At 37.9% G+C, this 13132-nt stretch overlaps 1 protein-coding gene across 1 annotated transcript; it reads right to left on the bottom strand.

Annotated features, from left to right (window-relative positions):
* Window positions 1–438: 438 nt before the first annotated feature.
* LOC109100566 (potassium channel subfamily K member 18-like) lies at window positions 439–5227 on the bottom strand. The gene is made up of 3 exons (XM_019114003.2): window positions 4867–5227; window positions 4530–4661; window positions 439–2351 (listed from the first exon to the last, which is right to left on the bottom strand). Exons 1-3 carry the CDS (start codon window positions 5087–5089, stop codon window positions 1591–1593), a joined length of 1116 nt encoding a protein of 371 aa, XP_018969548.1. The 5' UTR covers window positions 5090–5227; the 3' UTR covers window positions 439–1590.
* Window positions 5228–13132: the final 7905 nt, after the last annotated feature.

Below are 13132 nucleotides of genomic sequence, written 5' to 3'. Positions count from 1 at the left end.
CTCTTCTTCAATATAGTTTTACAACAGCGCTATCTTGTGGCGCGAGAGGAAGTGAGGTGTTACTATGAATTTGGTAGATGCTATGAATTTGGTATGTGTTAATATTGAATTTGTTAGTTGCTTTTTTTTAAGTGTCTTAATGAAAATTCAAGCTATAGCCTTTTTTTGTATTGCCATGTGCTCAGCTAACAAAAATGTTTTTTAAGAACGTTTTTCTAACGTTCCCATTAAGTGGAAAATTTTAATGGTTATACGAACGTTAAGGGAAAATTCCATTGTATCATTTTGAAAACATGAGAATTATGAGAATGTTGCCTGTTGGTTAAGTGTGTTCCTTAGGAATTAAACCTTTGACTTTCTCTAGCACCAGTTCAGAAAGAAAAGAAGAGACGTGGATAGAGATATTTTTGTAAACATAAAAACTCAGCAAATGGCACAAAATGATTCATTTATTAACTTGGTTTCAAAGTGAATAATATTACGTTTCACAGCAAAGATATTACAGGTGGTCAATCATATATTTACATAGCTTTTGTATAACTGAATAAATTAAAGTGCCCCTATTATGGGTAATGAAAGGTTCATATTTTGGTTTTGGGAGTCACCGACAACGGGTTGACATTCATGTAAGGTGAAAAAACACATTCATTGCCTTATAATATACATTTATTTTTACCTTACTTGCTCAACGATTCATTTTTCTAAACCCCTCCTTTGCGTGACGCTAATCTGCGATGATTGGTCTCATTTTCATTTCATTCAAGCGGCACCTAGTGGCAAAGAATGAATTTTCATTTTCATTCAGACCAACGCGAAAAGACCAACAAGTGGGCGGGCAATATGCTGATGTTTCATGCTGACGTCAACATAAAACGGCTTGGGATTCATTTTAAAAACGACTCTATTCAATGATTCAGAGTCGACTCTTTCTTTTGAGAAACAATAACTGTATACACGCTGCACTTTCAGATTTAAAACTTTGCAGGGTGTTTTCATTCACTTAGAGCTGTGTTACACACTGCATGAAAGGTAATTTTCAAAAATCCATAATGGGGCACTTTAATTTTACATGTACACTTTCATAACCTTAATGTCACTAAGAAAAAAGTAATGCATTGATCAGAAAGTAAAATCATACTATGCTCTTAGCATTGAATTAAAAAAATAAAAACAATACTGGTTACATTATCAGATATATTATGAATACAGTTATAGTACAAAATTATTGCATTAACATGAATAAATGCCAATTAAGAATAAATGGATTTAATAAGTGACTTGCATTGCTAGTGCATTTCTGACAAGCTACATATCTAAACAAAAATAAACAATGCCTCATGCATTTCCTTGCTTTTGGCTAAAATAGTTAACAGGTGTGTAAGCTTTATTTTGAGCCTCTTTCTCTTATACTTGTTCACTGCAGCATGACTATGGTTAATTTCCCTTCAACCCATTGTATATCAAACTGGCAGTGATACCCTATAGATATTAAAACACACTATCATCTTGCACTGAGAATGCTCATGCTTTCCTGTAGTAATTTTATATGCCATTAGCAAAGCCACAAAAACCAACTGCTTCTTTCTGCCTTCAGTTATTGTCTAGGTCTTTGTGTATTCCTACCTTGCCCATGCTAATACACTTCATGCTCCGCCTGTAAAAGCTAAAAATTTGTGATTGGCCGAGTTTGAAGGCCATACTCATAATGGCCATGCCTGTGATAATAAACAAAAAGGTAACCATGAAGTATTTTGGGTGTTCAGGCACAATGTCCCCAAAGCCAATGGTTGTCAAGGTGATGAAGGTAAAATAAAAGGCATCAAAATAGTCCATCTGCTTCTCCCAGCATCTCAGAATTTGACTGCAGACCACCATATATGCAAATACTACCAGCAAGATGACCAGCAGAGGGACTTTAAAGTGGTTCATCTCCTGTCCGATGCCAATAAATAACTTGGAGCTGGCTTTTGTGGGTGGCATACGGTTGAGGTCTGGGCACGAGGAAGATTTTGTTAGAGCGGTTTTGAGCTTGAAGTTCTCCTTAATCATTTGGTCAAAGATATCTTTGTTGTGACGTATCTGCAAGGAAGTGCATCTGCAGGACGAATGGGACGAATCACCACCTTGAACTTGTTTTGGAGATGATGCCTTATCATGCCTGTAAATGCATGAGCGATGTAACTTCCATTCTCTGAACAACAGCCTGAGGCGAGTGTACGCTTTAGAAAGAAGAACAGCTAAGATATCTCCCACATCTGAGATGACTAGCAGCATGAGAGGAATGCCCACCATTGCATACAGGATACAAGCCACCTTGCCTTCAAACGTCACTGGATACATTTGTCCATAACCTGTTATACAAGAAAACAGAGCAGAACTGACAGTTAGAAATTCTATTTCTTACAGAATGTCCACTTTTTTCACCTATTAGACGAGGGGTGCCCAATCCTGCTCCTGGCAATCGACTGTCTTGCAAAAGCCATACATTTATTTGAGATTTTAATTTTCATGTTCACATGGTTGCTATATTTTATTTTATCAAGTACTTTCTCCCCAAAGTTCACCTATTTTGCTGTCCCATTTTGTCCAAGCATCAAAGCCAAATATTTAAACATTTCAAAGCAATCGAAAACATTAGGTTGTTTAACATCTGTAATTGCTTTGTCAGACAACATATAGGTTTCATTGTTGCCACTGTTTGGGCAGGTGATAATATATATTTTTTTTCATCAGAGCAAGTATCAGAGAGGTTGATGTAAAAAAGAATATGATACAGAAGGGAAGTAAGAAAAAGAGAGATGAACTCATCTGAACTCATCAGCCTCAGTTGCCTCAAAAACCAATACTCAAAGTTAGCTGCTGAAATAATCAAAGATACACCCTTCCTAGTTAACATAATAGACACAGCAATAGACTGCTATATTTGGCACTTTTGCATAATGCTTTTCTGCAAGAAGTCCTGAAAGATGAAAGTTTTTGTTCAAATAATATCTGAGCTGTGGTTAGCTGTGACTTACAGAGTGGAGAGAGATTTTTTCCCCACATCCTCTACAGCTGTGAATGTAAAAGTTATGTCACAGAATACAGACAACAGATGCGCTGGTACCATGTGATTCTGTATAGTAAATCATAACTTGATTACAATGCCTATTAATTTAAACAACGAATTAACAAATTAAAAAAAAAATCACAAACATGACATTTCTGAATAATATTATTTTATACACTTTAGTTATATCTAATTTGCCATTTTCCATTAACAAGGCCTGTTACATTCTTCTTAGCCTATATTAGGCCTATTATTAGTCTATTATTAAGTTACTTTTATTATTAAATTAATATTATTCTACACTTAATTTGCCCTGCAATAATTTCATAGCGTATCACCTCATAACTGACGCGCTGCGAGGATAATAAAGATTAGGCTAGCTCAGGGCTGTCGCTAATGGGGTGAAAGGTGGTGACGATTATGCCCTTGAGCAAGGCACCGAACCCCCAACTGCTCCCCGGGCGCCGCAGCATAAATGGCTGCCTACTGCTCCATGTGTGTGTTCACTTTGGATGGGTTAAATGCAGAGCACGAATTCTGAGTATGGGTCACCATACATGGCTGTATGTCACGTCACTCACTTTACTCACTTATACCCAAAAATTCTTCATACAGTGGACTACCTGGGCCAGCTCCTCACTGAAAATGTTTTCAAAAAGGTCTTTCAAAACAGGTTTATTATACAATGAATTATAGACCTATAATTAAAATTATCAACACTTGCGATCATCAATGAAAAAGCTTTATTTCAAGCACCGACTTGAAAAAAAAAACCTGTTTAACACGAAATAGCCTACGTTTCTCTCTTTATTTATTATTTATTTATTACCTCTAGCCTATGGCGGTCCACAAGAGAAATATTAAGGGAGTACATTAAAACATTTAGCTTTATACCGTTATTACCATATGAGGGAGATTCATCTCTCATCCTCTCTAAAAGAGAATATGCGCCGTTAATGCAGCATCAGATGCCGAAAGCGCTGTCAGCTTTTACTTTCACTTTCTTTTGAATCGACTGAGATTAAGAGGTTCACCGCACAACTCTTGCATAAAGTTTGCACGTTGCTTGTGTGATATTCATTGGCTCGCCTTCCTGGCTGGTTTAAAACAAATATTTACAATATTACAACTTATCCATACACCACTGCTTAGGCTACACCTTAGGAGGGTCATTCAGTTTATATTTCACTGATATTAATGGATAGCCTATGGAAACATGATTTAATGAAAAAAGTCAAAAGTAATCCTTAACATGCTGATGTTAGGCTGGTTACTGTGGGCAGCATTGCAATTGTGTGTGTGCACTGCAAGAGACTACAGCCAAAGGTGAGAGCTTCTCAAGCAAATAACACACTCAGTGGTGCAATGAATGCAACAACACTTTGAAACAGACTGAATTAAAATTTTTGGTTCAGGTTAAAACACAAGAAAACATAAATCTTTACAAACTTTGAAGTGCCAGAAAAATAAGACTACTCACCTACAGTAGTGAACAGTGTACAGCAGAAGAAAAGTGAACTGTAGAAGCTCCAGTTCTGATACTCCCCTTCATTACGGAATTTGGACAAAATATTTTCTATTTTACTGAATAATGCATCCTGTGTTGAGGCATCTAATTAATAAAATGAAACAGGGAACAATCCTAATTAAAACGTAAGCCTCACATAAATACCTTATTTGAAAATACATAAATATTTAGGCTACATTACAAGTGTACATTAGAGTATCACATAAAATAAATTTTAGAATAAATTAAACGCAGCGAAACAACAAAGCCTATAGGTTATAATAAATTATATATAAGCTCGAGGTAAGACCTGTGTGATTCTGCACTGTCTCCACCACTTTTTGCACCACCACACTGATGTTCTCCGGCTCATTGAATGGTTTGTTTTCAATGTGTTGAAAGATCTTTGCACCTAAAACTGCATATAAAATGAGTGATAAAATGAGGAAAACATGAGGAAACAAACGCCAAACCAGTCTCTTGCATCTTCTTTTTGAGTCTGACTTTCTTCCTTCTTCAACCTCCACATACATCTTTCAGTCATTCAGAGAAGCAGTAATGTCTGAGAAGATGAGACTGTCTTCTCATGACAGTGTAGACAGGAGCCGGAAGAACACCACCCTACTGCAGAAACAAACCACAGACCTAAACTGCCTGTTCAACTTAATGTTTAATATCTTAAACAATAATAACCTCACCGGAGTCACAGCTGTACACCCACAAAATACCTTGTTAAACACTTGTAGTGTTTCAACACACAACTGATTAAGAAATAGCCTTACCATACAGTTATAAAAAGAGACGACAAGCAGTGTATCACAGCAGTGATAGAAATTAAACTTTTCCAATATGTTTAAATGGATTTTTACCTTTTATGGGCATTTTTACACTTTTTAAGCCATTAAGCCATATTTTTTCTAAAAGTGTGAACCATCTTTTAAGTCAAATTCTTAAATTGAATCAGTCAATTAGAATAATAAGTCATTTGTGCTGTTACCAAGCAAATAAAATCAGTATTGACAAAATGAATCTTTGCAATGCAGAGAAAACACAGAAGCTGCATTAGAAGGGGCATTTAGATCCATTTACACACTGTTTAATGCAGGAGATTAATGTTTCAATCTGCAGTTACAAATGCATTAATACTGTTTTGATATTTTAAACATAAAACAAATGTCACGACTTTCTGTTTTGCTTTTTTTTTTTTTTTTTTAATTTTGAAACTATGACTAGGGAGTCAAAACAACTGATAGGAGAAATACAACTGAAAAGGAAAAAACAAAAGTAATTAAATAAATACTAGAAATAATTAATTGGAACTTATGAAAACAAAAGGATAACCACAGGAAAAACCTAGGAATACATGACTAGAACTACAAACAAAAATAAAAGACAAGACAGCAACCTTGCTGAAAACTAGAAAGAAAATAAAAGGACAAAATCAAAAGTTCAACACCAAAGCTTTGAAGCTTGCATATAAAAAACAACACATTTCATATTAAAGCACTGTATCGGAGCTTGATACGTTTTCAGAAAAGCACGTGATCTTCGCTTGAAAACCACGTGACTGTTTCAGTTTTTGGGGCAAGTTCAAGCTCAAACCGGTGTGCAACATTTTGCTACAGTTTCCAGTTTGAACGACATGTTTCCTTGAAATTGTGTGATATACATTTTCTCTTGTTTGGTGGGTGTGTCAAAAATGTCAGCCCAGTCAGCAGAAACATGTATATAAACCATGCTGTATTAAAGAGACAGTTTGCACTATGTAATTAACATAAAAATAAATTCACATGAGCAAGTATATTGTTTGCACGTTTATTTACATTAAAGACAAAAGAACTGAAAAAATAAAAGCACATGTATAAATCTGGAATGTCTTTAAGTCTGTCTAAATATCATTTAGTAATTGCAATGTCTTCTGGTCCATATCCTTTCCTTAGGTTAATTCCTTACAGTGATTAATAATGTAACAAAAATACTATAAATATTTATATATTTTGCTATTGTATTGTGGGATGACACTTTCGTAAACAGGTTTATATAACATTAATACTGTTTTGATATTTTAAACATAAAATGTTGAATACTGATATTTGAAATTATATATATAAAAAAAGAAAATATACTTTAAATGTGAAATTAAAACTGCCAGTAAAAAAGGAGAAAATGCACATAAAAGGTAAAAATCCATTTAAACTTATTGGATACCAGCACAATAACACACACAGCAAAATATCGTCTAATTATTGTTATCAATAAAATCCCAGAAAATATTGATATATATATTTTTTTTGTCAATATCACACACCCCTAATATATTTAACAGTTTGTTTAGAATGTTTTTTTTTTTTTTTATAAACATGGGAAGTGCCCTTTTTTTCCACTTGAGCCCCTGCCCCTCAAAATGTCTGTGCACGTCAAGTTAATAAACCAGACCTGATATTTTGATTTTGATTTGTTTGACAGGGAAAGCTGTGCGCAAACAGGAAAACCCACATGGACACACACTCACATATATACATATATTCATTTATTTAAAAAAAGGAAAAAAAATCCTCAAGAAAAAAGGGCACTTTCTTTTGAGGAAGAAAAAGGGCAGGTGCTCAAGCCCCCTTTGATGTCTTGGTGTGCATGTGCCTTCAGATGTGTGACATTTTGTCCACATGAACATATGTGCAAACATTCTTTTGTGTTAACAGTTGTGAAGTGATGTTTAGCTCAATCTGTAGTTAGACCTAAGTGCTGAATATGACAGTAGGCTACTTGTGATGTTGACGTTACAGAGAGAGGCGAACGTTTTCTATGGCTACTTTATAGGATAATATCTGTTCATTTGCATGTAATAAATATAAATAGGTGTACAAAGTTTTATTCTATCTTTTGTGGTTAAAAGTTCTTATGTGAAGGAAAAGCAGCCAACAGGAAGCCTCCTCAAAACCGCTCTGGGAACTCTTTTAAGATTGTTGGAAAACCATTCCAGGTGACTACCTCAGAGGCTGAGTGAGAGAACTCCAAGAGTGTCATCAAAGGGGGCAGCTGTGGCCTAATGGTTAGAGTGTTGGACTAGTTACCAGAAGGTCGCTGGTCCGAGTCTCGGTGCTGGCTGGAGTTGTAGGTGGGAGGGAGTGAATGAATAGCGCTCTCTTCCACCCTCAATACCCATGGCTGAAGTGCCCTTGAGCAAGGCACTCAACCCCCAGTTGCTCCCCGGGCACTGGATATATAGCTGCAACTACATGGTGTGTTCACTTCTCACTGCGGTGTGTGCACTTGGATGGGTTAAATGCAGAGCACCAATTCCGAGTATGGGCTACCATACTTGGCAAATGTCACGACTTTCACTTTCACTTTCACTTTGAAACTATGACTAGGGAGTCAAAACAACTGATAGGAAAGGTATGAGAAATACAACTGCAAAGGAAAAAACTAAAGTAATTAAATAAATACTAGAAACAATTAACTGGAACTTATGAAAACAAAAGGATAACAATAGGAAAAACCTAGGAATACATGACTAGAACTACAAACAAAAATAAAAGACAAGACAGCAACCTTGCTGAAAACTAGAAAGAAAATAAAAGGACAAAATCAAAAGTTCAACACCAAAGCTTTGAAGCTTGCATATAAAAAACAACACATTTCATATTAAAGCACTGTATCGGAGCTTGATACGTTTTCAGAAAAGCATGTGATCTTCGCTTGAAAACCACGTGACTGTTTCAGAGTCTGGGGCAAGTTCAAGCTCAAACCGGTGTGCAACATTTTGCTACAGTTTCCAGTTTGAACGACATGTTTCCTTGAAATTGTGTGATATACATTTTATCTTGTTTGGTGGGTGTGTCAAAAATGTCAGCCCAGTCAGCAGAAACATGTATATAAACCATGCTGTATTAAAGAGACAGTTTGCACAATGTAATTAACATAAAAATAAATTCACAAGAGCAAGTATATTGTTTGCACGTTTATTTACATTAAAGGCAAAAGAACTGAAATAATAAAAGCACATGTAAAAACTATACATATTTATATATTTTGCTATTGTTTTGTGGGATGACACTTTCATAAACTTTTCTATACTCCTCTGATTATATAATGGTAAATATTACAACATCATAGCACAACAACAGTGATCAGCAATAATGATAAGCCTAATAATCACAATAAAAATAATAAGGTCATATAGAACATAGTCTTGGAGGTAAGTAGTGGATTATCCTTCACCTGAAATGTTTATCTTTTCATCCTGAAATACGAGGCAAATGTTAGCTCACAATAATTAGGAACCACAGTTTCCACAAATTCCCTTCCCTCGATTGGGATGTTCTCTTTTATTCTGGACGGCAAGAGCAGTGACTTTAACATTGCCTGTATTTTGCAGTATTAAACACGTAGACTATTTATACCGATTTCCAAAATAGTGTTAATTTTGTCAGCTATTTTCATTTTAATCTTCGTCTTATTCCTGGGATAAATGTCCTTGTGTCACAGTCATGGACTTCTGTCATCACTTAGTTTCCTTATTTGGTCATGTTCCTTTTCTTGTTTAGTTAATTAATTAGCCCCACACCTGTTTCTGTTTCCCACTGATTACGTTCACTATTAAAAGTCTGTGTTCTCCTTTATTCCTTCGTTTGCTATTAATGTTTGATGACTTGGATTTGTGTTTGGTTGTGCCCGTTTCTCCCATGGCTTATTAAAAAGTACTCTTTAAATATCTTCTTTGTCGTGCGCTTTGCTTTACACACCAACATGTGTTACAGAATAGTGTGTTTTGTTTTTTTTTTTTTTTTTTTTTTTTACGCTCCCGGTTTTTTTTTTTTTTTTACACACGCTGGAGGACCACAACAGGGACTTTGTTACAGAATAGTGGACCGGAAAAGTGAGTTTAGCTGTATTTTTATTTTTTTTATGTTGTTTGGTTTAAGGAATTCGCTGCTTTTGTGGAGTGGGTGCTGGAGAAAAATGGATCTTCGTTCACCGTCTGCCCTGCTGAGGAGGATATCTCCAGCCCCACTCCCGAACCAGAGACCAGCCAGCTGTCAGTCCGCTGCACGGAGCAAGTGCCAGAGCCCACCGCAGAGCACAAGCCGGACAGGATTACAGAGCCAATCATCGCCCCGGAGCTAGGACTCGAGAGCGCGACTGACCAAGTGTGTGAGCCGGCAACACTGTGTGTTGTGGGATTACTGGTGGAGATCGAGGGCATGGAGGAAAGCCCTGCCCACACTCCTGGGTGAGCTGCAACTGGTTTCTAAAAATTATGTAGAGGAATTAATGGACATTTTTTTCAAATGGACCTTATAGACTGGTTCGGGGAAGTAATTCCTAATTCTCCTGTGTCTCTGCTGGTTCCGTCCAGCCCTGATCCTCCTGCGTTCCTTCCCAGCCTCCCTCTCCTGCCTCCTCCTAGACCAGTCAGTTCCTCTGCTCCATCTCCGCTGGCGCCTGTCAGTCCTTCGGCTCACCCTCAGACAGCGGCATCTGGGCACTCTGGTCTGCCTCGGGACTTCCAGTCTCCAGCTCCTCCTTGGCGTGAGGATCCCCTGTCTCCGCTTCCAGCCTGTGAGTCCTGGACTCCACCTTGGACCTCTGACCCATCGGCTCCGCCTTGGCTCTTAGATCCCTCGTCTCCACCGTGGCTTGGCATCCCACCAGCTCCACCGGGTTCCCTCATCCCTCCGGTTCCACCTTGGTCAGTCGTCGACGATCCGCCACCTTGGGACTCCATTCCTCTGGCTTCGCCTCGTCACGCCATCCCTCTGGCTCTGTCAGGGTCCTCCTTCCCTCCAGCTCCACCTCCATCCTCGGTCACTCCAGCTTCGCAGCGGTCTTCCAGTGCCCCGCCTCGGTCACCTGAGCCTTCTGCTCTGCCTTGGCCCTCCGGATCCTCGGCGTCACCCTGGCTCTGCGGCAGCTCTGCTCCATCCTGGGCTCCTCATCCATCGGTGCAGTCTCCGTCAGTCAGCCCCCTGGTGTTGTCGGCTCCTCCTCCACCATGGCTCCTCCCGCTGTCGACTCCACCATGGGTCATCATCCTGGCTGGTCTTTGGATTACCATCTGGTTCTTCCTGCTCCGGGCTCCTCCCTCCATCCACTCCACCCTGGTTCCATGCTCCCTCATTGCCTGCCCCTTGCCTGCCCCACGCCTCCAGAACCCCCACCCTCCCTCTGCTGGACTATCTCTTTCGGTGTGAGGACGCACCGTTCCGGGAGGGGGGGAACTGTCACAGTCATGGACTTCTGTCATCACCTAGTTTCCTTATTTGGTCATGTTCCTTTTCTTGTATAGTTAATTAGCCCCACACCTGTTTCTTTTTCCCACTGATTACGTTCACTATTTAAAGTCTGTTCTCCTTTATCCGCTACAGATGTTTGACGACCTGGATTTGTGTTTGGTTGTGCCAGTTTCTCCCGTGGATTATTAAACGCTTTATATCTTTGTGTGCTTTGCTTTACCCCAACACGTGTTACACCTTGTTAGGTTTTTTTTTTTTTTTTTTTATTTTTTTAAATCATATTTAGTCAACCTTATCCGTTATAGTCGACTAAAAGTCTCAACATTTTAGTCTAGTTTTAGTCAATGAAAACCTGACATTTTAGCAAAAAGATTAACTGTACAGCAGTATTCATTTTGGCATTACGTTTAGTCTTAGTCGTACATTTTAGTTATCTTATTTAGACAAACTTGTTTTTGTTTATTCAATGAAATGCATGAGCATTTTAGTCAGGTTTTTTTAGTCAATGAAATATTAGTCACATTTTCGTCATTCTGTATAATTGTTAAACTGATTTTAAAAAATCTTAAAATTATATTTGTAATGATTGTTGTCATTTGAGAAATTTACTTTTGCATTTCAGGTATTGCACTTTCTCCAGTAAGCACAAATCAATAGAATGTGGACACATACATGCTGTATTTTACCTCATATAGTGTACTGATTTATTATAGGCTTTTTATTATATAAATCAACACCAAAGGCTTATGCAAGCTCTCTGTCTGCATTATAAAAACATCTAAAACAAACTAAAAATATTCTAACAGTGAAATTCCTAGTAATTCTACTGATACCATAATTGCAATAGTCTATTTTTCTATTAAAACAACAGCGATTGTGTAAGTGTATTCAGCTGGGACTACGTAGCAGCTTAAGGAACCACAGGCTTGGCCCTGTGTCAGGTGGTGTTGTTTTTGGTGGCCTGTTTTAATTTTAGTCTTAGTCTAGTCTTTGTGTGAAGCTGTCATTTTAGTTTTTATTAGTTTTAGTCACGCTCATAGTCTTTTTAGTCTAGTGTAGTTTTAGTCGACGAAAACTGATGACATTTTAGTCTAGTTTTAGTCAATGAAAATGGTATTTTAGTCTCTTTTTAGTAATGCAATTCTATTTAACCCAGTCAATATGGTACAAGTACCTATAGACCAAACCAAAATTTTCTTTTAGCCAAACCCATTTCAAACAAGGTTATCTTATTATATTATTGTTACCTTATAGACTCAAGAATACATCCATTCCAGACACGGAAGACTCTATGATTTGAATTTACAACATTTATTTTACCAACCAAACATGTTAGAAGTACATACACATAAATTTAAATAAAATAAATAAAAACATAAAAAATTAATAATCTGCTAATTTTTTTCCCCAAAGACGAACCCTGGCTGGCCGGCCATCGGTCCCTTTCTCTGTGTCAAGGCTGATTTATACTCAACGCGTCCGCAATTTCGCTTGGGTGAGCGCGGGAAATATGACGTCATCATGGTGTTGCTGGAAGTTCACTTTGAGTGCGCACGAACTATTCGCGTGGCGGAGTGCATGGCATTTTTTGTAACTTTCCGCGTAGCTCCGCATCCAAACATGCACGAGTTCAGGGCGATTCTAGCCGAACATGCACGTCTGTGCCGGCGTTTGTGTGAAACAGAAGCAGTTTAATGTGAAGTTCGAACTCCATCAGGTGCTTTTTGATGGAAAACGTTTTTTTTTTTCTGAAAAAAAAAAAAAATGTTTGCATAGTTTGTCCAAGGCTTCTTATTTGAAATACGTTTTATTTGTATTGTATAAAATAGAATGAGAATTCATTTAGATATTAATTATACACTATTTGCTTAAAGTTGTTTTGTGTTTGATGCGTAATACAGCCAATAGTTTAAGATTGTTTTAAGTTTGTACATAAAGAAATGATTAATTCATCAACTCATTCATCACAAGACTCGTACTGGCAAATGACTTCTCACCGTTGATTCCCGACGATTTTAGAGGACAATTACTCCGCGTCGCTCGTTTCAAAGAATAGTACAACAGCGAACGCGACAAGAATAAAAGCCTCGTCCATTTGGGAAGGTGCGCTCGCAGTCAATGGAGCCAGGCGAAAATATAAATCGCTTAACTTTAGGTGCGTTCCACTTCATCATGCAGCACTGCGCAAACCGATCGGAATCTGACTTGAAGCATTGCATGCCGGTTAGAAATTTTGTCCGACTTGAGACAGCGCCGATGCCACATGATCGCCGTCTGTAGCAGTACTCCAAGTCGAACGCACCTATTGTTTGTTGTCATCTTAATAATGCCGCGAGTGGG

The sequence above is a fragment of the Cyprinus carpio genome, chromosome B17 (genome assembly GCF_018340385.1).
Source record: "Cyprinus carpio isolate SPL01 chromosome B17, ASM1834038v1, whole genome shotgun sequence".
Taxonomy (NCBI): domain Eukaryota; kingdom Metazoa; phylum Chordata; class Actinopteri; order Cypriniformes; family Cyprinidae; genus Cyprinus; species Cyprinus carpio.
This window is presented reverse-complemented; position numbering and strand designations above follow the sequence as displayed.

Excerpts from the sequence above, each read along its gene's own strand:
- LOC109100566 (XM_019114003.2), bottom strand. The coding sequence starts at position 5,089 with ATGTATGTGGAGGTTGAAGAAGGAAGAAAGTCAGACTCAAAAAGAAGA. Across the intron at positions 4,662-4,866 it reads GACAGTGCAGAATCACACAG|ATGCCTCAACACAGGATGCA; the intron begins GTCTTACCTCGA and ends TTTATTAATTAG. Across the intron at positions 2,352-4,529 it reads TACACTGTTCACTACTGTAG|GTTATGGACAAATGTATCCA; the intron begins GTGAGTAGTCTT and ends CTTGTATAACAG.